This window comes from Cetorhinus maximus, chromosome 2 (assembly GCF_964194155.1).
Source record: "Cetorhinus maximus chromosome 2, sCetMax3.hap1.1, whole genome shotgun sequence".
Lineage (NCBI taxonomy): Eukaryota > Metazoa > Chordata > Chondrichthyes > Lamniformes > Cetorhinidae > Cetorhinus > Cetorhinus maximus.
The window spans coordinates 177,287,952-177,311,131 of record NC_135880.1 but is presented as its reverse complement, the minus strand read 5'-3'; the positions used below and the strand labels follow the sequence as shown (position 1 = coordinate 177,311,131).

The 23,180-nt window shown below is 41.2% G+C and overlaps 1 protein-coding gene across 1 annotated transcript; it reads right to left on the bottom strand.

Moving 5' to 3' along the window:
- Positions 1 to 190: 190 nt before the first annotated feature.
- Positions 191 to 20,743, bottom strand: LOC144667869 (thioredoxin-like). The gene is made up of 5 exons (XM_078529438.1): positions 20,586 to 20,743; positions 18,533 to 18,637; positions 13,933 to 13,992; positions 8,343 to 8,408; positions 191 to 5,014 (listed from the first exon to the last, which is right to left on the bottom strand). The coding sequence occupies exons 1-5, from the start codon at positions 20,607 to 20,609 to the stop codon at positions 4,952 to 4,954; spliced, it is 318 nt and encodes a 105-aa protein (XP_078385564.1). The 5' UTR covers positions 20,610 to 20,743; the 3' UTR covers positions 191 to 4,951.
- Between the last annotated feature and the right edge of the window lie 2,437 nt (positions 20,744 to 23,180).

Sequence of the window (23,180 nt, the reverse complement as noted above, 5' to 3'; positions counted from 1 at the left end):
CCGTCCACAGATTGATGTAAGAAGGCACGTGACCCAGAGCCACAACAACTCTCCATTTTTGCTTCACTTGTCCGCTCCTTGCCTATTGATGCCTGTGATGTCCTCTTGAAGATTTTATCAAATTTCATATTTCTGTCCTACTGTTGACTAACTCCCAAGTCTAGATGTGAAGGATACACAGACAAGGATGTTTAAGTAGAGCATTTTATTTCTCACTACAGAGCGAACTTCATGGTTAACCAGTGATACACAAGGTATTGCATAGATAGGTTCAGTGGAATAACTATCTGAATGCTGCTCCGCTGCAGTAATTGCAGCTAGCTGCTCAAAAAAGTCAGAGACTTCATATGGTGCAGCTGTCAAGTGGAATGGTTAACCAACCTCAAGGACCTCATCCTCCAACAGATCATTCAGTGCTACAAGAGCCTCTTCCTTATTATCTTCTTCAGGAAAGAGTCAACCCAAGCCCAAATGGTCTTCATGCAGATGGCCACTGTCTGCCTCACTGCCTTCTGTATCAGCCACCTCTGGCCTAGCTGCAAAAAGGATGGAGATCCATAACCTCAATATCCACCTGGAGTCTAGTGGATGCTGTCTCTTGGAGTGTAAACCACTGCTGATTGAATAAGCCTCTCAGCTGCTGTTGGCTGAAAGTCCACTGGCTCTACAGATATGAACGGCATCTAGTTGTCCAAATGAAGGTCATCACCCAGTTTTTCCAGATTTCCCAGTAGTATGGCAACATCTCCCCTCAATAAAGATGTGCATTGATTTTCTCCATGTTGTTCACAAAGATAATTGCCCCTTGTAATGAAGAGGGACAATTACCCTGCCTTTTTTTTTTTGGAAGGTCTGTGCCATCTGGACCTTGCAATTTAATATCTGATGGATGGAGCGGTATTGGCTGACGCCAGTTCAGATGATCAACTAGTACGCTAACACCAGCTCCAGCACCTGTCAAAGCCTTTAGTTTGCATTGTAACTGACCAACAGTCCTGATTAAGACCACTTACTTCCTCTAGAAAATCTGTAATTTGGTCTCTGCCTTGATTTCCAACCTCTTGGCTAGAGAGCATTTCATAAACATTCTGGTCTTCTTCCTCGATGAAATTTGTTGGACTCACCGAAGCACTTGAAACGTCCAGACTTCCCACGCTGGAAGCACTCTGCGCCTCCCTGCTGGGCAATCTTGACATCTGTGTTCTTTGCACCACAATGTAAACATCTCAAAACGGCTGCTGTGGGTTTCCTGCCCTTCCGCTCATCTTGGTGGGCTTTTAAGTGAGTGGGGCCACTTTATGGGAGTCATCTACAGCCTTAGTGTCACGACGAATTATAGACCGATTTATCAGAGTTCAGCTGCCTCGTGTATTGAACAACTTTATCTGAAGGTGAGATCATCCTTGGTCTGTAAAAAATCGAAGTGCTTTTCATCATGGACCCTAACGGCAATGTAGTCGTGAACTAGTTCATCTTTCAATACCCCGAATCTGCAAGAGCTAGCTACGTGATATAGGTCGGTAAGAAATAATTCAACCGATTCCCTCAGTCTTTGGGATTTTTGATTAAAGAACACTTGCTCGATCACAAGGATTCACTTAAGGCTCAAAGGCTGAGGATGGTATTGAAGTCTGCAGAGGTCTCCTCCTCCACACTGTCTCAAGAGCGTATTATTGGCTACCAGTTCTACAGCAGAAAAGGTTCTTCTCTTTAGTACGAAGGCTCAATGCTGCTTGATATTACAGAAGTGTTTCTTCCATAACTCCCACATTTGGTCTGTGGGCCATCGAGACTTTTGAATGAGCAAAGTAGGGGTGTCCGCTCACCAGGTATGGACATTGTTACTATTTTCCTGTTTGCCTCCTTCTTTGGCAGGTTTGTAGATTCTTCCTTCTGCCAGGTTTTGCACTCCCTTTCCATGGTCCCCTTGGCCACTTAATGGAGTCAACCCTTCTCCAGATTGGTACCACCACTGTTGCTACCATGTTTCATAGACTGTGGCTTGGTTGCTGGCTATTGGGATGCATCGCCTATCTTCTCTAGATTCTAGTCTTTCTGCTACCTGCTTCAAACTGGTTTATTAACTATGATAGAAAAGTTTCCTGAGTACAGGGTGTTCCATCCTCTGAACATCTAGCACATGTCTGCTGAGGTCAGCAATACATCATGGTCCACATCACATGACCATAGCTATTCCATTAACCCATTACACTACAGGCTAAGTCAACATTTATTATCTACCCCCAATTGCCTTTGATAAGGTGGTGGTGGTGGTGAGTCACTGACTTGAACTGCTGCAGTATGTGTGGAATGAATACACCCATGGTACTGTTAGGGAGGGAGTTCTAGGATTTTGACCCAGCAACAGTGAAGGAATGGTGACATAATTCCAAATCAAGATAGTGTGTTACAGATGGTGGCATTCCTATGCATTTGCTGCCCTTGTCTTTCTGGGTAGTAGAGGGCAGGGGTTTGGAAGGTGCTGTCAAAGAAGCCTTGGTGAGTTGGTGCAGTGCCTCTTGTAGATGGTACAGACTGCTGCCGCTGTGTGTTGGTGGCAGAGGGAGTGAATATTTAAGGTAGTGGAGGGGAGCAATCAAATAGTCTCTGCAGAATTCCCAGCCTCTGATCTGCTCTTGTAGTCATATTATTTATATGGCTGATCCATTTCAGTTTCTGCTCAAAGGCAACCCCCAGGATGTTGATAGTGGGGGATTCAGGGATTGTAATGCCATTGAATGTCAAGGGACGATGGTTAGATTCTCTTATTGGAGATGGTCATTGCCTGGCCCTTCATGGCATGAATTTACTCAGTCACTTATCAAGCTGATCCTGAACCTTGTCTCCACTCTTACTGCACATGGACACAGACTGCTCCAGTACCTGAACACTGTACCATCATCAGTGAATATCCCCCACTTCTGACCTCATGCTGGAGGGAAGATCATTGATGAAGCAGCTGAAGATGGTTAGGCCTAGGCCACTAGCCTGAGAAACTCCTGCAGCAATGGCCTGGGACAGAAATGAAGTGTTCCTGGTTATATTATTGGTAAGAGTTAATTGTATTTGAATATATACCGTAAGGTGCCATATTCACTGTTACACTGCAGTCATGTGTTAAGTAGCAATGTGCATTCTACCAGCTCATGGGGCAATTGAAGAAAGACATGAAGCTCCAGTATCAAGTTTTAAACATGATTATTTCAAACTTATGGGAAGATGTAACATGGTGGCAGGTGAATAAAAACATTTAAAATGAATTCAATTAGAATCAACCCAATTAGTGCCAGAGAGAAAAAAGCCTGAGTGAATCATGTTAAAAATAACCACTGCAGCAATCACAGCTCCAGCTCATAGTGAATTAGGAGGCTGATGTCATCATGAAGTTTTAACAGAAGGGTGGAATAGAGTAACATTTAGTAGCTTTCTAAATTGCACTAGTGAAGAAGTGTTAGTTACATCCTTTTGATATCAGGAAAGATTTGCTTAATTGTTGGGAGCGGTGTGAAGATGACAGCAGAAACCCAGGCAAAATAAATAATTTCAACAATTCAGCACAACTCCAGCAAAAAGTCAAATAATTGGATCAATTGCTATGAATTTCAAGGCCGGACACAGGAACCAGGTGAGCCTGTTGACAATTTCATAACAGGACTGAAAAATGCAGCCAGAAAATATAAATTTAAGGACAGGTAAAAGGCTGCTAGATCAGCTTATTTGCAACTCTGCAAATCCTGAAGTACCAATAGAATTGATTGGAAATCACACTCAATATAACAGTCTGTAGACACTGCCAGAGTACATGAAGCCTTGAGTAGTCAGGTGAAGACAATATCCAAATGGCTAGCTTTCAGCTTAGGTCAGTAGAAAGGCAGCAGGGTTGATGCAGTGAAAAAGCAACAAAAAGAAGTACACCAGACAAAGAAAGATGTGCCAGATATGTCAAAAAGCACACAAAGTAGGCCCTGCATATGGATCAAACTGCAGAGCTTGTTGGAAAAAATCAATCACTAGAAAAAGATGTCGAACAAAGGAAGAAAATAGTAAGAGCCAGAGACAGTAACAGGGAAACCAAAACAGTCTAGAAGATGAGCTTGAGGACACAATAGACATAGGAACCATACAACTGCATGAAATGGATGGATGTGACACTTCCCAGAGGAATGAAATTCACAATTTCAATAAAGGGTTAGAAAAATCCACAACCATAAATCTGAAACTGACCATTCAGATTAGACAAGATCTTCCCTGAAAATCAGAAAGAAAATGGGTGCCCAAGGAAAGATGCTCTGAAACTCAGTTCCTTCTATTTGCAGTTAGTGACAATTGCTGAGATTTGACAGATAGGTAGGAACAGCCAAAATCAAAAAAGGGAAAAGGAAAAGATGTTAACTGTATGTTCTACATCACTGAAAGATGGCCCAGCTATCCTTAGGTTGAGCAGTTCTGAAGAGCAGAAGCTCATCAGAAACCATGAGATGAAGATGGTTGCATTGAGGGTTAAGGTAGCACAGCCATTGAAAAGCACCCACCAATCAGAAGCAAGGATGATCTAGTCTAATTGTACCCAGAGTTTGGAAGAGACAGTTGGATGCTCTGAAGATTCTGCATCACCTCACTGTTGAGCATTTCCTGGAAAATTCTATTTGCATTCCCGAAAGGGTTTCCTGCTTCACTGTAAATTGGGAGTGGAAAAAATCTCATCGTGTTTGTCATTAGCAAGTGACCATGCAAAAATCTGCTGCTTTCCCCTCATCCCTGTAGACAAAAGGCATGTGATCAAAGCTTGAGGATGTGCCTATATAAAATTTAGTACAATTATTCCACAGTTCACAAAAACCCACCATCTTATACACCACATTTGATTTGACAAATATTGAATCACTTAATTTGCATTTTACTCCTATTCAGTTTCAGAAAGACGAGAAATTTAAGATGGGACATTAAAGGATCACTGTAATTCTTTGATATTTTTCTCCAGCTGGTCCACATTTGCTCCAACAACTTCAGTTACCTGAAAAAACAAATTGATAAAGCTAGTTAATGTTTTATGCAAGTGTTTTACAACAGAAACAGGCCATTCAGCCCAACAGGTCTATGCCAGTATTTATGCTCCTCCAGCCTCTTCTCACTCACTCACTATTAACATATCCTTCTATTTGAAGAGAATATCTAGCTTCCCCTTAAATGCATTTGGACCAATCACCTCAACCACTCCCATGTGGATAGTGAGACATTTACAACATTCTCTGGGTAAAGGAATCCAGGGGAATTAGTGATTATTTTAGCCCCTTGTTTTGCTCTTCCACACAATATCAAACTAATGTTGGACATTCAACCCAAAAGAGAGATAAGTGAATGTTTTGGGTTCACAATCTTCCATCAGAACTGGAAGAAATTAGATACAAGATGTTTTGAGCAGGTAGGGAAAGGGAGAGAAAGAGCTAGAGAAAAAAGATCAATAGGATGGGTGGTAGGAGCAATTAAATGACAAGGGGACAATGGTGTAATTAAAGCTAACAAAAAGGAAATGGAAATAAGAAAAAAATGGATGTAACTAGGTGACAATTTGAAGGAGGAATCATATGTCTTGGGAAAATTGTTAAGTCATAACAGTCTATGCTGCCAAGAGTCATCTACATCAAGGGAAGCCATTTGGCCCATTTGAGTCCATGCCAGCTCCCCTAGGAGCTATCCAGGACATTCCCACTCACTTGCATGATTCTGTAGCCCTGCTACTTTACATCCCTTTTAAGTGCCCACCCAATTTCCAATGATAGCCTCTGCTTTCACCACCCTTGAGTGGTCAGTTCCAGGTCATTCCCACTCACTAAAAAACTTCATTCCTCCTGCATCTTGACCCAAAACCTTAACTATGCCACCTTACAGCTAAAGGAAGAGTGTCTTTTGTCTACCTTATCTAACCATGTCATAAACTTGTACACCTCCATCAAACCTCCCCTGCTCAGGGGAGAACCCGAGCCTTGCAACCAAATCGCCTCAACCCCTCCATCTCTGGACCATTCTGGTAAATCTCCTATGCACCCAGTCAACTTCCATGCTTTTGTACTTGATACCTCTATTTATGAGTTCCAAGATCCCTTATGCTTTGCTAACCACTCAATATGTATACCTCCTTATTGAGGGAGGTCAGCTGAATAATACAATGAAGAACCAGGTTCAAGAGAGTTCAGAGGGGAAGTAAGAAAGTAAATAAGATGCAAAAGGAGTATGAAACAGACTGGCAGCTGTCAAAGGGGAATCCGAAAAGCCTATGGTGTATAAATAGTACAAGTGTGGGCAAAGGAGAGAGTCAATTAGGGACCAAAAAGGGGGATTTCTCTTTGAAGCTAGCCCATTGTTCAGTGGCTGTTTTTCCTGCCAAACTGATTCCAACCCATTTGGTCCAGATCCATTCTTACCCTATTGAAGGAAGCTTTCCCCTAGTTAATTATTCTTAGAGATTGTTCTTTGTCCTTTTCCACAGCCAATGTAAACCACATGATACAATGATCACTGTCCCCCAAATGTTTGCTACTGAAGATGACATCAAAAGGGTTCAAAGTGATATAGATTGAATGAGTGGACAAAGATCTGGCAAATGTGAAATGCTTCATTTTGGCAGGAAGAATAAAAAAGATTTAAATGGTGAGATTGCAGAGCTCAGATTGAGGGATCTGGGTGTCCCAGTGCATGAATCACAAAAGGTTAGAATGCAGGTACATTAAGAATTAGGAAAGCTCATAGAATCATTTATTGTAGGGAAATTGATAACAGAAATAGGGAGGTTATGCTTCAGTTTCAGGGCATTGGTGAGACCACATTTGGAGTACTGCGTACAGTACTGGTCTCCTTATTTAAAGGCAGGATGTCTTGTGGAAAGACTGTACAGGTTAGGCTTGTATCCACTGGAATTTGGAAGAGTAAGAGGCAACTTGATCAATTCTGACAGAAGATGTGGAAAGGATATTTCCTCTTGTGGGAGAATCTAGTGCTAGGGGTCATTCATTTAAAGAGATGAGAAACTCTCCCTGTGGGTTACAAGTCTTTGGAACTAACTTCCTCAAAAAGCAGTGGAAACAAGTCTTTCACGTAAGGCTAGATTCTTGATTAACAAGGGGATGAAAGGGTATGGGGTAGGCAGGAATGTGGGTTGAGGTTACATTCAGATCAGCCATGATCTTATTGAATGGTGGAGCAGGCTCAAGGTGCTGAGTGGCCTATTCCTGCTCCTAATTAGTATGTTTGTATATCATTTGATCCACTTGGCCCACCTCATTCACAAGTACCAGGTCTAGCAATAGCTCTTTGATTGGAAACCTACTGTAGAAAGTTTCCCTGAACACTCTAGGGACTCTTGTCCCTGCCCTTTTACATTACTATTCCAGTCTATACTCATATCATTAACAGTGACAATGAAACCATCAATTGTCATAAAACCCATATGGTTCACTAATGCCCTTTAGGGATGAAATCTGCCATCCTTACTTGGTTTACTCTACTTGTGACACTACACCTAGGGCAGTTAGGATGGGCAAGTGTTGTCAGTCAATGGCACCCATATCCCATGAAAGACTAAATTAAATGTCTGTTCCTGCATGCTTTAGATTTGTGCCATTGAGTCTATATTGCCTCTACCTATCCCTTCTGCAAAAAAATGCATCATCCTCACACTTCTCCACTAAATTCCATGTGACATTTGCCTGCCCATTCTACTACCCAATGGCTTGTTGTACACAACACCGAGTCATTCCAAGATTGATCTCATTGGTGAATTTTGAAATTTTACTCTGTAATCCAAGATCTACATCATTTATGTAGCAAATAAAAAGGTGACCCCAGCACCAACCCTTGAACACCAAATACCATCCCCTGGTCTGAATAAAAGCCATCTACCACAACTCACTGCTTTGTCCTTAAAGGAATTTCCCAGTATTCTGACCTTTTAGTCTCCTACCCATCATAGACATCCAATTGCTCTATTACACCCTTCCCCCTCACCAGGACCCCTGGGGATTCTCTGCTTGTCTCTTGAACAGTGATGTTCTTAACAAAAAACCTCCACTTTGAGCATTAATTTATTCAATCATAATATACCATCAAGTTTCTAAAGCAGGATTAAAATCATAGATTCGATGTTTAAATTCAAGCTCCCAACATGGAGTCACACTGGAAGGGATCATGGATTCAAAAGATCCAGTTTTGTGTTCCCTTAGAGTATGGTGTTCCCTGAGCACACAGCAATCCTGGGTAGAATCCTGAATTTATCAAAAAGGGGACAAGTCAGCTAAGACTTAGAGGAAGTGTGATTAATGTACAAGCCTAAAATACCATCACTGTACCTTCTTTCCATTCTTATAAAAATGGAATGTTGGCATGGCACTGATTTGACATTCTGCAGCCACGTCCTAAAGGGGATAAACAAAAATACAATTATAGAAGATTACAGCACAGAAAAGGAGTCAATCCAAAAATCAAATCTGTCCTAGGGCTGTTTCTCCATATGAACAAACTATGCTAATCTCAATGTCCCTCTACTTGCTTCCCATATTATTTTAAGTATTCCTCATTAGATGAGTACAGATCTGATAGAGGTCCTTCCTTCCCCTTCCAGATGGATCTAAAAAACCCAGGTCCTAGTGCCTTGGCCAACTATGACAGCCAAATGGTAAAGGCTGTGTTGTTCAAATCAGAGGGGAAATTGAAACAACTGTCATAACCCATTTTTGCAATTTGTATGTTTCGAGATGCAGGCTTTGAATTCAGTCAATAAGACCAGAATCAAGGTGGAAAAAGGTTGAGGTTTTTACAAAAACATTAATACAAGATTGTAAGCACATATGTAATATTTCATCTGCTCTTGAGCAAGGTACTTAAATGCAAATTGCCCCCTTTACACTTCACCTATTTCCCTATGTTTTATCTAATTAATAATTCAAACCTACTAATCTATTCAAAGTCTCTAGACCAACTGGCTTTAATCCAATTAAGACAGACAACTAAACAACTAAACTCCATTTTAAAATAATTTCCAACATGACATTAGTCATTCAACAATACCTGATTATCTGATCATTCATCTCATTGTTTTGTGGAATTTTGCTGTTCAGAAATTGGCAAGCACATTACCCAGTGTATACTTGAAGCTGTGAAGTGCTGTTGGATGTCCTGGCCTCATGCAAGGCTTTTCTTCCAATGTTAATGTCTGCAAAAGTGCTTCTTTTCTCCTCTCCCTGGTTACACTGATCAATGTCTCCCCAATCACCCCTACTGGGATCATAACAGACAGGGGTAATGTCACTGGATTAATAATCCAGATGCCCAGGCTAAGAACCTGGGGACAAGGGTTTGAATCCAATCCATTGGGTGTTATTTGAATTCAATTAAGTAAAATCAAATCTGGAATTGAAAGCTAGTCTTCATTAAGGCAACCCTGGATCGAATGTCAATTGTTGTAAAAACCCATCTGGTTCACTAATGTCCCTTACGGAAGGAAATCTGTCGTCCTCATCTGGTCTGGCCTACATGTGACCCCAGGCCCGTACAATGTGGTTGACTCTTAACTGCCCTCTGAAGTGGCCTAGCAAGCCTCAGTTCAAGGGCAATTAGATTTCTGGTAAAGCCCACATCTAAAAAAAAGTGTTAGTTAATCACTGTTCAAATTTCTAAGGAATTATGCCATGAGACAAAACCTCTTATCTAAAAATTTAAATCAACCACCAGTAAGACTCAGTCTATAAACAGTTCCACTCTTTACTGCTGCTACCCCTGCCAAAGCTCCCCAAAATTCACTTAAATTCTCCTTAGTATTCCAGCTATTGCTTGACGCACAAGATTTATGGGCATCCTCTGCATTTTTGGCTAAGTGAGCCCCTAAATTTCTTTCAAGGCCTCAAAACTGAAGACTCCTCAGTTCAAGCATTGGGTCTCACTGCATTCTTGCTTAAGGTTTCTAATGGATTCTATACACCATCCCATAGCTTTTGCTGATCAACCAAGCAGACTGCTTCAGCTAAATGCAGACTACCTTCTGCGAGCAAAACACAAAAGTTAGACAAAGGAATTGCCCTAACCATGCCACAGTGCATCTCATGAATAATTTATATCTCCAATGGATAAATATTGGCTTCTGTTGAAGGGTCATGAGGACTTGAAACGTCAACTTTGCTCTTCGCCGACGCTGCCAAACCTGCTGAGTTTTTCCAGGTATTTTTATTTTTCTTTTGGCTTCTCTACAGACTTGCTGGCATCAAACAACCTCAATTGCTTGGAGGAGAAGTGTCTTTGTGCACTGTGGCTTGCCATTGTCATGTGAGCTGTTACAATCCCAGCTGACAGGATCCATCAAGCTGGGATCAGGGTAAGTTTGTTCAGTAGCTACTGTTTCTAAACAGAGTCAGCGGATGAACTTTTAAAAGAAAACATTTAAATGTGAAGAAGGTGAACTATATTACAATACTCCTTCACACACAGCTATACCTTTTATAGAGACAGATTTATAGAGACAGATTTGTAAGGATAACAAGTTACAAAAACTATACTTTTAACATCCATGGTAATTACACAGTTCATGTACCAATGGTACCCTGTGGTCAGACACACCATACTGAAACCAAGTGACAGATACCACAACCAGATGCTATGGATCTCAACAGCCTGACACTTTTCACACTGAGCTAACCAGTCTCAATGAATTCTGTCCTTCACACAAGGGTTTCCAATCTCCATGAACTCACCTCAGAATTTTCTCCCAAACTTTCTCAGATGCTTTCTGCAAGGGTTCACCTCCAAGGTTTTGAACTCTTCTTTCGATGTTTCCTTTCCCAAGCCACCATATGCATTCAAGTCTCCTATGCACTGTCACAGTCAACAGTGCTTCACATGCCCATAGCAAAGAGTTAGGCTTTCAGTTGTCTCTTTGGACCTTCTTGCCTCTTGTAAGTTCCTCATTTTTTAAAGCTGCTTTCTACAGCTTCTCTAAATCTGAAACTTGTGGAGTCTCTCTGCCCCTCACAACTTCACAGGACCTTTTTCCAGTTCCAGATCCCTGTCTTTCCTACAGGAAGATCTGCTTTGAACTTTCCCCTCACTCCCCTGGATTTTCAGGGTTTTCCTTAGCCAGTCCCAAGCTCTGTCCCCTTTGCTACAGTTGCTCTTGGCAGCAGCTTCAAAATCAACTGAACTCCAACAGCTTCCAAAACTAACAGCTGTTTCTACTCTGGGAGGAACCTGCCTCTCTAGCCCCATTGCTAGGCAAAAGCAAGTTTACTGTTTGTTTACCTTCTCCTTAGGAGTCAAAACACTTAAGGGTACTTGCATTTCTACTGTGAAAGTAAAGCCATTTGACCCTTTTCTATAGCTCTTGGGGAAAAAGGGATCAAAGGGTATGGGGAGAAAGTGTGAACAGGCTACTGAGTTGGTGATCAGCCATGATTATAATGAATGGCGGAGCAGGCTCAAAGGGCCGAATGGCCTATTCCTAGTTTCTATGTTTCTATGTAAACACAAAGCTAAAGCTAAAACTTATTAACACCCACAAAACACCAATATAACACTTAAGTTATTTCCTAATAGTCATCCTTGTGTATAAGGCTTATAGCTCTGATGTCATCCTTTGTATAAGGGCTTATTGAGCAGGAGCCATTTAATCCACCACTGAACACCCACATTGACAAACTGCTTCTAGCTTATCTGGGGAACTTCAGCAATTAAATTTAAATCCCTGACTGAAATGACTACAGATGTTACGGCACTACCAAAGCTATGATTCCTCCCACTTCAAGTCTGACATTGAATTAGCAAAGGTTACCTTTCAAATTGGTTGGATTTCTAAAGCTTTATTTCTTTGCCTAAAAAACCAGCAAGTGAAAAACCAAATATTCAGGGTTCGTTGCAAGTAACCCTTGTACATGGGCAAGGTTTCACGCCATAGTCTTGTAGTGAATTTTCTCAGGAGGTGCACAATTCAACCATCAGCTGCAATTATTAAATTTTGAAGCCAGATTTTCCAATGAGTCCTTCAATCACATGGAGATTAACATTTGTGCAAGATTATTCCAGTCCTTAATTTCTAACTCTTCTCCCACCACCCAGGAAGCACACTGCAGCATACAGTTGGAGCTATTGACTATGAACCTGAGCTGATATACTGCTTAGAAATATTTAAATTGTCCAAAAAAAGAGGCACAACAATCTCAGTTCTGGAGATGGCAGCCTAGTGGCATGACTAACAGGAAGACACCCAATTACTCATGATACAAAAATAAGTTGCCTGACATTGAACTCTCTCAAGGAGTTTAATGCTTTTAAGCAGTATGTGGACCCCCAAGCAGCTGTGCCATAAATTGTGTTGTCTGATGACTGCAGCATTTCCATCAGTATTTGGAAGTAATGGAAGTTCAGTTTCACAAACTGAAGGATTTGAGGCTGCTTGTTGACCATATGGACAGGCAAGGAGAAACCAAAACCCCCAATCCCCTTCTGTCCACAATCTATGCTTTTTGAAAAGTAGATGTGTTTCTTAACCTGCTAAGTGTGGTACCAGCAGCAGATTGTGGGTTTTCACAAAATGACTTTATTCACACTCACCTTGAAAATGTGTTACGCAAGTCACCCATCATAACTTTAAAAAAAAAAGTGTCCTTTTGGTTCAATATGTCTTTGCAAGTCCAGCAACAGAGGAAGCTTTTTTCCCTGCTCTTGGAGTTGTAGTTTTGGTAGGTTGGAGGTAGTTGGATATCAGGCTTACTACAGATTAGTAGTGAGGTACTCGGATTCCTTGAAAAATGCTCTGGAACCACGAGCTCCAGCTTTTTCCTCATCATCCAATAGTAACTTATCCCCTATATGCAGAATTGATATTCCAGTGTCACCCTGTTTTGATTTGATACACTTCCAAAATTTCCTAGGGTTCCCCCTGGCTGATTTAATTTTTATTTGTGCTTAGCTTGTCAAATCTCCATCGACTAGTTTGATACGGTTTAAAAACTTAATCCAGGCTTCCACTTTCTTCAAAGGAAATTCTTTCCATCAGGAATATTTAGCATGGGTATATAGTTTCTCCATATGGAGAGGAGATAGTACTCCTAAGAATAGATTTGAGGAACACAGTTTACAAGATAATTCATGCACATTTGGCAAACATCTTCCAGTTCCTGTCCTGGGGTGGGACTCAATTGTTGAGTAACTTGTCAATGTAGCGGTGCCAATACTCAGACTGCAGAATGGGTCACTTATCCCAGAATGGGGTCTGGCAGATCCCAAAGCCAGATGGGTAATGAGAAGCTGATGCAATATATTTGCAGTTACATTGGGGCACCTCCTAGTAAAAATCACCTTGCAGAGATACTAGTGGGATTATATAAATATTCATTTTCAGAAGCACCAGCTCATGGTATTTTTGAGGCCAGGTCCCAAAAGAATATCCAACAAAACAGCAAGTGAGCAAGGATTAATAAACCCAGGACTGGATTTGCCAGTCTGCAATTTTTGGTTTGGTCAAAATGTTGACCACACCAGCTCATAAGATGGTTCACAGCAAATGCAAATTGCACAAAGTTGTGATGACCTTCATTAGGTCCAAAGTATCACATGAAGCAGATCTCACCCATAAAATTGTCCACCCCCAAAATTTTATTGCTCTGGCTTCCCAAAAGTGGAAGCTTTCTGACAAGTGTACCCTTTTGAAAGCCCTTCAGAATTAATGAGCTTTATCAAGTTACCCCTCAGCCTTCTCTTTTCCCAAAAGAGGCCTTAGTCCAGGCAGCTTTTTCCCCAGATTTGTGCTGCTCCAAATGGGAATACAAGTTTGGTTCCAATCTAACCATCTCAAGACGAGCCCCAGCACTTGAAGTGCCTCCATTAAACTGGATCAGCACTTTTTGGGTGGCATATCTAGACAGAAGTTCAGTTTATGTAGCAAGTCCAACTTACCTCAGCCTCCTCCACATTTACTTTATAGAAGATCACATTAGTATGCTGCTTGGAAAGTGCCTGGAGGAAGGAGAGCAGAAGACATTAAAATTATCCAGGTAATATTTTCTAAAAATCCTTAATTTTTCCAAATTCAGTTAATTTGAAAATACATTTCATTTGTAAAATTCCTGTGCCCTACTTTTTGTATTTTAACAACTGCATTAAAATTTTATGGTGCAGTCTATGAAGCTGTTCTTGATTTGCATATTCATATGAGTCTTGATTACATTTTAAAGCCAAAGTTACACTTACATGACAATAGAAAAAAAAACCCAGCAAAAACACTCATGCCAAATAGACTGAATTCAGTTAAGTCAGTCCAAGGAATCCACACTGAAAGTTTCAATCACTTCATGGAAAGCAACAATCAATGCCCAATATTCACTGACCTATTCTGTATTCCCACCCAGAAGGATAAGGGCAGAAGGCACATGGGAACACCACCACCTGCCAAATTCCTCTCCAAGTCACAACACATCCTTACTTGGAATTATATCACTGTTCCAAAAATCCTGGCACTCCCTCCCCAACAACCTATACCGCATGGACTCGTGGTTCAAGGTGCCAGCTTGGCACCACCTTCAAGGGCAATAAATGCTGGCCTAGCCAACGATGAACCAATAAAATATCTGTGAAAGATAGACTATTCCCAAGAGCTGCGTAGAGAGGGTTTCCCTGGAGTATAGAAAAACCCAGAGGGTTGGGGAACATATAAACAAGATTTGTCCTAAGCAACAGTTTGATCCTGTAGATATTTCTTAGACCAACTGCTGTTGGGCTACAAAGCTATTAACAAGACAGGGTTTAAAATGATGCCATCTCAGGATGAGTTTGAGGTAACAAGTCCATCCTTAGTATCCATTCCATGGTAACCTGAAAGTAGTGGTACTTTATGTACCTGGGATTGTTCACCTTGGAGCAGAAGGTGTGACTGGTTGTTCAAAGGCAGCAATCGCTCAAGACAATTGTAGGAGGGTTGGGAGTAAGTTTGACAAAGGGCAACTTTCTGCAATTAAAAGTGGTCCTAGACACTATTTAAAATATTACATTCCTACAATCTTACTGTTGAGTTAAGATCAGGAATTTGTCAAGCAAACTTTGTGCAGGAGGAAGTTATCGATGTTAAGATATTTGGCACAGTAACAGGCCATTCATTCCAACTTGACCATGCCAGGATTCATACTCCTCCCCTTGAACTGTCAGCATAACCCTGTTATTCCCTTCTCCCTCAAACTTACTTAGCTTCCCCTTAAATGCATCAACATATGTGCTTCTATGGAAGTGAGTTCCTGTGATGTGTCATGTGCAATATGGACTATTAGTTCTTTTAAGTTCAAATAGAGCAGCTGATGAAATTAAGGCTTTTGCCAAGCAAAGACAGACTTAAGATGGTTGCCACTGGTCACCAGGCATGTCTGCAATTACAGGTTGCAGAATTTCTATAAGTTTCAATGAGAGTTACAACAAGGACATACCAAGGCAAACCTCTTATGGATTTTCACACCTGCTGTCAATAATTTTTCAAAGATGGGTTAAATGTGTAAATGGCTATCATCATTTGTATTGCTATGCAACTACATTCCATGCCATCAGAGACAGTCTACAAAGAATGGCCAAGATGAAGGTGTTGATGTGTTCCTCCTAGCTCACAGAGAAAGAATGGACCATTCAATAGTGATGGACAGGACAAGGAAAGCTAATCACTTAAAGACTGTAACAATAGCCAAAGGCAAAATTCTGCAGAAGCTGGAAATCTGAAACAAAAGTTATATGGACTTGAAATGTTAATTGTCTCTCTCCAGAGATGCTGTCAGACTTGCTGTTTTTGTTTTTATAAAAAATAGCCAAGGTCTCTCCAGCCATTAGCTAATTAGTTACCTTCTGTAGAAGATACTGAAATTATGGAGAGAAATCATGTGACCAGAATCACCATTAGCAGTCAAGAGAAGAAACAGCTAAAGGCTATGTATCTCTTTCAACTGAAGAAACTCTGCCTGCTTAATCATACAGGAGTCAGATAGACAAGTTCTGAAGGACAATTCCAAATCCCACTCAGGTTAAAAAAAAAAAGCATAAGGACCACGAAAATGAAAAACAGCCTCACAAAGTAGTAGAGGACTCAACTCTTATAATTGAATCCTAATTTCAACAAAAGTTAACTGCTCTTTATAACATCTCATGCTTGTGTTGCAAAGGTCAGGACATGTGATAAACCCATGGTTTTAGCTCAAAAACTCACCTTGTTTAAACTCAAAGTCTGTTGGATGAATTCTTTGCAATCAGCATGTGAACAGTATCCTGATAACAGGGTTCTTTTGAAATTTATGAACAATTGAGTGTGTGAAAGACAGGGCAAGTCCTGACACCAGTGCTCACTGTCATAAACTGGTCCACATTCACTAGTCTGTGAACAGGTATAGAGGTTTCTTCCGAATTCCCTTTTAGATTTCTCAGTGGCTCATTTTTGATGGCCTCTGCTCTTCCCACAATCAAGTGGAAATATTTTCTTCATGTCCACTATCAAATCTTCCCATAATTTTGAAAAATTCTATTAGAACTACCCTTCAGCCTGTTCATCCACTTTTGATAGAGATACCCCACATTAATTGTTAGCACCCCACATTGTTAGCATCCCTGTCCTTTGGTTTTGCACCCCTCTAATGCCAGTTTAGAAAAAATGACCCAAAATTGTACACAGGACCCCAAATGTTGCCTAACCAAGTTTTGATGCAAGCTTATCAATTATTTACTTATTCCATTGTGTCCCTCTAGAAATAAACTAATGCTTAGCTTTTTAAAAATGTGACCTTGTTAACCAGTGTCTCTACTCTGCAATGTGTACTCCCAGATCCATTTATTCCTCTGGCCCACTTAGATTATGTTAATACTTTTTAAAAAATTCATTAGCCAACTCTGCAAGAGAGTTAATATTTTTAATTTGTTCCATGTAACACTTAAGGAAAGTGACGAAGGCCATTAGTGCAACATCTATCATTACTGGAACTCATTAAGTGAAAGGATATTTAATCAAGCCATGTTGACTCTGTAGAAAAGGGAAGCATTTGACAAATTTACTTGGATGTGATAAACAGGCTGGATAGTGAAACCATGTAGAATGTGGTGCATTTTGGATTCCTCAAGGCAGAAAAGGTTACTACACAAAATTTTGGCAGGGGGGTGCTGGTAAATTAGCATTGGTACAGGGCACCAGCAAGATATCACTTGTACAGTTTTGGCCTCCCAAGGGAGAGATGATAATGCTGGAGGCAGTTCAAAATTGACTCCTGGGTGAAAGGGTTTGTTTTCTGAAAAGTTGACCAGTTTGGGCCTATACACATGTGCAGTTTAGAAAATAGTTTAGAAAAGGAATGATTTTGCTGAAACATGCTTAGTGAGCTTGACAGTAGATGATGTTTCCCCTCATAGCAGGGGAAATCTAGAAGCAGTGGGGGTATAGTTTCAAAATAAGGGGTCTCCTATTTAAGACAATGAGGACAAATTAATCATCAAGCTTCAGAATTCTCTACTCTGGGTCACTGAATATATTCAAGGCTGAGTGTTAGACAGATTTTTGATAAAGCACAAGAGTAAAGGGTTATGGGAGGCAGACAAGAAAGTGGAGTTAAGGCCACAATGGATCAGTTCAAGGGGCTGAATGGTCTACTCTTGCTCCTGTTTATGTCCTCATGTTCCTTTGTAATAACTGTCCTGACCACAATTTGGGGTTTTATCTATCTTGTGAACAATAGTCCCAGCACCTTGAGGTACAGCACTTTATTTAAACCACAGAAAATCTAGCCTTTTACCCTTCTACTGTCTTGAAGCCAGCTTGTTATCCATTCTATGACTTGCCCACCAACACCACATGCTCTGACTTAATTAAAATATCATGGGGCAGTTTATCAAAAGGCCTTTTGGGAAGGTAGATAAATTACATCTACCTCCTAAAAAAAATTCTGCTGGTCAAGTAAGACTCTCCCCTCCTGAAATCCACACTTGACTATTCATAGTTATGATTTATCACTCTACTTACCCCTTGAGATAAGCTTTTCACCTACCACAGATGTTTAGGCTGATTGGTCTATATCTCACCTTCCATCAGTATAATGTTACCTCGTTAACTATTCACCAGTTCTCTGGCACTACACCTTCTCTCCTTCCTATGCACAAGTAAATCGGTCTTAACTTAGTTAATATTTGTTCTTTGCTCTAAAATGTGGCTTGTATTTCATTATCCATGTTCACATATCCTTTCCCTTAGTAAATACTGTTTTTCTGATGTTGCCTGTGATACTATTCTGTTGGTCATTAAGTGGCCCTATTCCCATGGGAAAAACCACATTAAACACAAGACAGTTGCAGGTGTTCAAAATATCCAGTACAAGATTGTTTTATATGCAAACTTTAGTTTTGTTGCCAATCCATCCTAGACTCAGCACATTACAAGACTGTGGAGAAATGGTCAGGTTTGTGGATTTGAAGCTGAGCTTTTATCATTCAGGAACTGATGGGCAGGTTGAGTCACATGGGCCACTAAGATCACTTGCCAAGTACTCACCTCATATTTTGGTGCAATTTGCTTACAAGGCCCACACCAGTCTGCAAAGAAGTCAATCAGAACTAATTTGTCTCCAGCCTCTTTCAGTTTGGCCTGAAAATCAGCCTGAAAAATTAGAAAGCATTTTACTCAAATTAAAATGGTCACAAATTTGCTTAAAACATGCAGTTTCTCATCCCAAGCAGAGAAGTGGGGGTCAGAAGTTGGCACCGGAGCAAAATTTGGGGGGGGGGGGGGGGGGGGTTCAGGGGTGTGGGAGGATGGAGAAGCTGTAAACAGGAAAACTTGTTGGGTTTAGAGGCCAGTCCTGTTCCTCCCAACCTACAGAGGACACTTCTACAGTCCCTCTCCTTCCTTCACCCACAGGGGATCACCAGCCCTTGGAAAGCCAGCCTCCATGGGTTCAAAAATAAAACTAGGGACACAGTTTCCTTAAAAAAAATCCCAGACAGATCTGCCTCAAGACCAGGCCCCGTTCCATTTCCAGTAACACCACAAGTGGGCGGAATAGATTCCTTTCTTTTAAAACCCCTTCTCACCCAATCCACCCTTACAAACAACTTTTCAGTACTGCAGCTTGAAGATTTACATAAATCAGGTCAGGAGATGTGAGCATTCTACACAAAAATTAACACTTTTCAGCGACTTGCATTTCTGAAGTCGGAAGTTGTAGAGAAGTTAACATTTAAAAACTTCCACTCCAAATCGCCAGCACTCAAGATTATTTGAAAAATATGAGTCAGAGCCAAAAACACCATTAATAACTCTTGGTTAACAATAACTCCAGAAACTGTGGGCCTTCACAAGGCCTACTGCTCTCACCATCTCTGCAACCCTAGATGTTGCAACTCAATGGGCGAGGCAGCTCCTCTAAAAAAGGGATACTATTTAGATAAGAAATTATGTTCTTACTCCGAATAATCCATTTCAAATAATTCACACTGCAAGGCTTTGTAGGACGAAACAAATAAACTCGCTCCAAATTTAAAATAATGCTTACCTCCTTACTACAGTTAGGGCTTCTTTAATCACCAACTCTCTCTCTCTCCTAACAAGAGCTTGTTCAATCAGAAATTGCTTCCTGCCATTATTACGTGCTTATTAAAATCAACTGCTCACTACGCAGCTAAATTAGTTTGTTTCCCCTCCAAAAATAAAAAAAAATTGCGGGGAAGTTTCTGAAATTATAGTTAAGAGGGCAGATCGGGGGAATTTTTCCCCATCCGAAAAATTCCCCGTCTTCTTTTCCCAGAGATTTAAACGGAGCCTCGGGACTCAGTCCAGTGAGGAGGAAGAAGGGGAAGTTCTGAATAGCCTTCACTTCTGATCAATTTTAGGAAAATGTTACAGTAAACGCTTCCGACATTGTCTCGCTGCTTCCTTCCTTATCACATACCACCACCCCACTCCAGGGTTCATGCTTGTGAAATTGGTCCATTTTTGTGGAAAATATTAAAATCACCCTCCAGCATTTAAGTTAATAAAACTAAGATGCAGCTTTCTTAGCCGAGTTTAAGCTAATTTTTGGGGCCTTTGCAGAACTATCCAGTTTCTGGGGTTTAGGCCCAACTTTTTTGGGGGGTGGGGGCAGGGGGAAGGACATAAAAAAAGTTTGAAATAACATTTAAAAAACAGCCGAAAGTTGCGATATATACTTTAAAAGTTTCTCGTTCACGCGTAAAATCCTCGATGTTTCGCAAGAGGAAATGTGTTAACTCAAGCTGCAGTCGCAAGGACAGACTTCCCGACCGGTGGAACACACCCGTCCGCGTTCAGTTCAATTTCAGTGGTGTTTACTCATTATGGAAGAATTAAACATATACATAAATACACACAATTCTTATTACTTCAACAATCTAGTTAAATAGCTAGAATTTAAAATGGCCACATAAGAGTTACAGCGTATGAGGATCGTACACTCAACACTCGCTGTATCAGCATGACAAAGCAGATTCTCAATTCAGACATTGAAGATCATCTACATTAAAATGTCACGGCGAAATCTCACACACAAAAGAATAAATTGGGGAGGATTAATTGGCTTCAAGCTTACCAAGTTTTCGATATGGCAGACCATTTTGCCCGATGCTTTAACCCCTCCGATTATTACTTGCTGATCTACAAACTATCCTCAGCAGTTTGAGGAATTCTGCAATTTATACTGAGAGGAGGGACGCAAACAGGTTTGGGTCACGTGAGCAATAGGAATGTGTGCCTTTATTGTGTGATTAATGGTTACTTTGCGAAAGCTGGTGGAGCTCAATTAATTTTTCTCCCCAGGTGAGCGGGAATATGAAGTTGGTGAGATTTAACCAAAAACCAGCTTTAATTCATAGTGTCTTGGTAACAGTTTCCTTAATTCCTGTCCTTAATCCTTATTCCTGGCCTATCTGGTTGGCATTCTTTCACAGATTTATGTAACAGGATTTGATCTTTAACACCAAGCCTCCTTCCACAGCAGCTTCCAGACCTGTGACCCCTGCCAGAAGAACAAGGGCAGAGGCACATGGGAAGCCCAGTCCCTGCAAGTTCCCCTCTGACACATCCCGACTTAATTGGAAAAAAACATCACCATTCCTTTACTGTTGCTGGGTGAATAACATTGATCACCCTCCTAAGAGCACTATGGGTTTACCTACGCCACATGGACTCAAGAAGGCGGGTCACCAACACCTTCTCAGGGGTAATTAGGTTTGGGCAATAAATGCTGGCCTAGCCAGCAATGCTCACCTCCCATGAATGAATTTTTAAAAGTGCAACATCAGCTTAGTCATGCAGCCTCAGCACAATATGAATGAAATTTTTTGTAAGTGGGTCTATTGTGTTGAAATACATTTGTGAAAATTAAAACAATGGTAGTTAATTATTAAACTGGGAATCTTAATAATACCAATGGCATAAGGCCTTAAAAGAACATGGAACAAAGAAATGTACAGCACAGGAACAGGCCCTTCGGCCCTCCAAGCCTGCGCCGATCATATTGCCCGTCAACTAAAACATTTTGCACTTCCGGGGTCTGTATCCCTCTATTCCCATCTTATTCATGTATTTGTCAAGCTGCCTCTTAAACACCACTATCGTACCTGCTTCACCACCTCCTCTGGCAGCGAATTCCAGACACTCACTCTGCGTAAAAAACTTGCCCCGCACATCTCCTCTATAGTTTTCTCCTCTCACCTTAAATCTATGTCCCCTAGTAATTGACTCTTCCACCCTGGGAAAAAGCTTCTGACTATCTACTCTGTCCGTGCCACTCATAATTTTGTAAACTTCTATCAAGTCGCCCCTCAATCTCCGTCGCTCTAGTGAGAACAATCCGAGTTTCTCCAACCTCTCCTCACAGCTAATAACCTCCAGACCAGGCAGCATCCTGGTAAACCTCCTCTGCACCCTCTCCAATGCCTCCATATCCTTCTGGTAATGTGGCGACCAGAATTGCACGCAATATTCCAAGTGTGGCCTAACCAAGGTTCTATACAGCTGCAGCATGACTTCCCAGCTTTTATACTCAATACCCCTGCCAATGAAGGCAATCATGCCATATGCCTTCCTGACTACCTTATCCACCTGCGTTGCCACTTTCAGTGACCTGTGGACCTGTACACCCAGATCCCCATGCCCGTCAATGCACTTAAGGGTTCTGCCATTTACTGTATAATTCCTGCCTGTATTAGACCTTCCAAAATGCATTACCTCGCATTTGTCCGGATTAAACTCCATCTGCCATTTCTCCGCCCAAGTCTCCAACCGATCTATATCCCATTGTATCCTTTGACAATCCTCTTCACTATCTGCAACTCCTCCAAACTTAGTGTCGTCTGCAAATTTACTAATTAGCCCAGTTACATTTTCCTCCAAATCATTTACGTATACTACAAACAGCAAAGGTTCCAGCACAGATCCCTGCCAAACTCCACTAGTCACAGCTCTCCATTCAGAAAAGCACCCTTCCACTGCTACCCTCTGTCTTCTGATTGTGGCCAATGGCAAATCTGCAAAGGGCCCTCATTTTTCAAATGCTGTGCTGGAGGCATTGGTGGAGGAGGTTGGCAAAAGTAATAGAAGGGAATCTCCAATCCTCCAACGGGCCAGAATATATGAAAGCAAGCTGTGTGGCATGATTGTGCAAAGGTGGCAGAACAGATAAGTGCCAGAAATATCATTCCTAGAACTTAGCTGCAATGCAGGGGGAAGTTGAATAGCCAGGTTAAGTTTCCTAACTCATTTCTTTCATTAAACTCTGCATAGATTTTCATTACATGTTGCTTCAGTGCTCACAATCCTTCTCCCCTGATAAACAGCACTCTCCTATCACTGTAACACTCTTCACCGCCATCTACTCCCACTAATACTTTCTTCAGGAGCTCACTAGTACTTCCTTTACCTCCTCACATCTCTGCCATCATTTATACACCAGAAACATCATGCTACTTTAACAAGCATGCCCTCAAACTTCGCTTCAAACTTTGCACTACTCTAACACTGACCCGCTTCCATTCTTCTTATAGGGAAAGTTCAAAAACAACAGAGAGCAGGCAGCTATATGACAAGGCCATCTTTCATTATGTGCTGTCTCCATGCTAACCACAAGTGATGGACATTGTGCACAAAGACGCAATAGGAGCTTTCAATCTGATGAGGCTGGAGG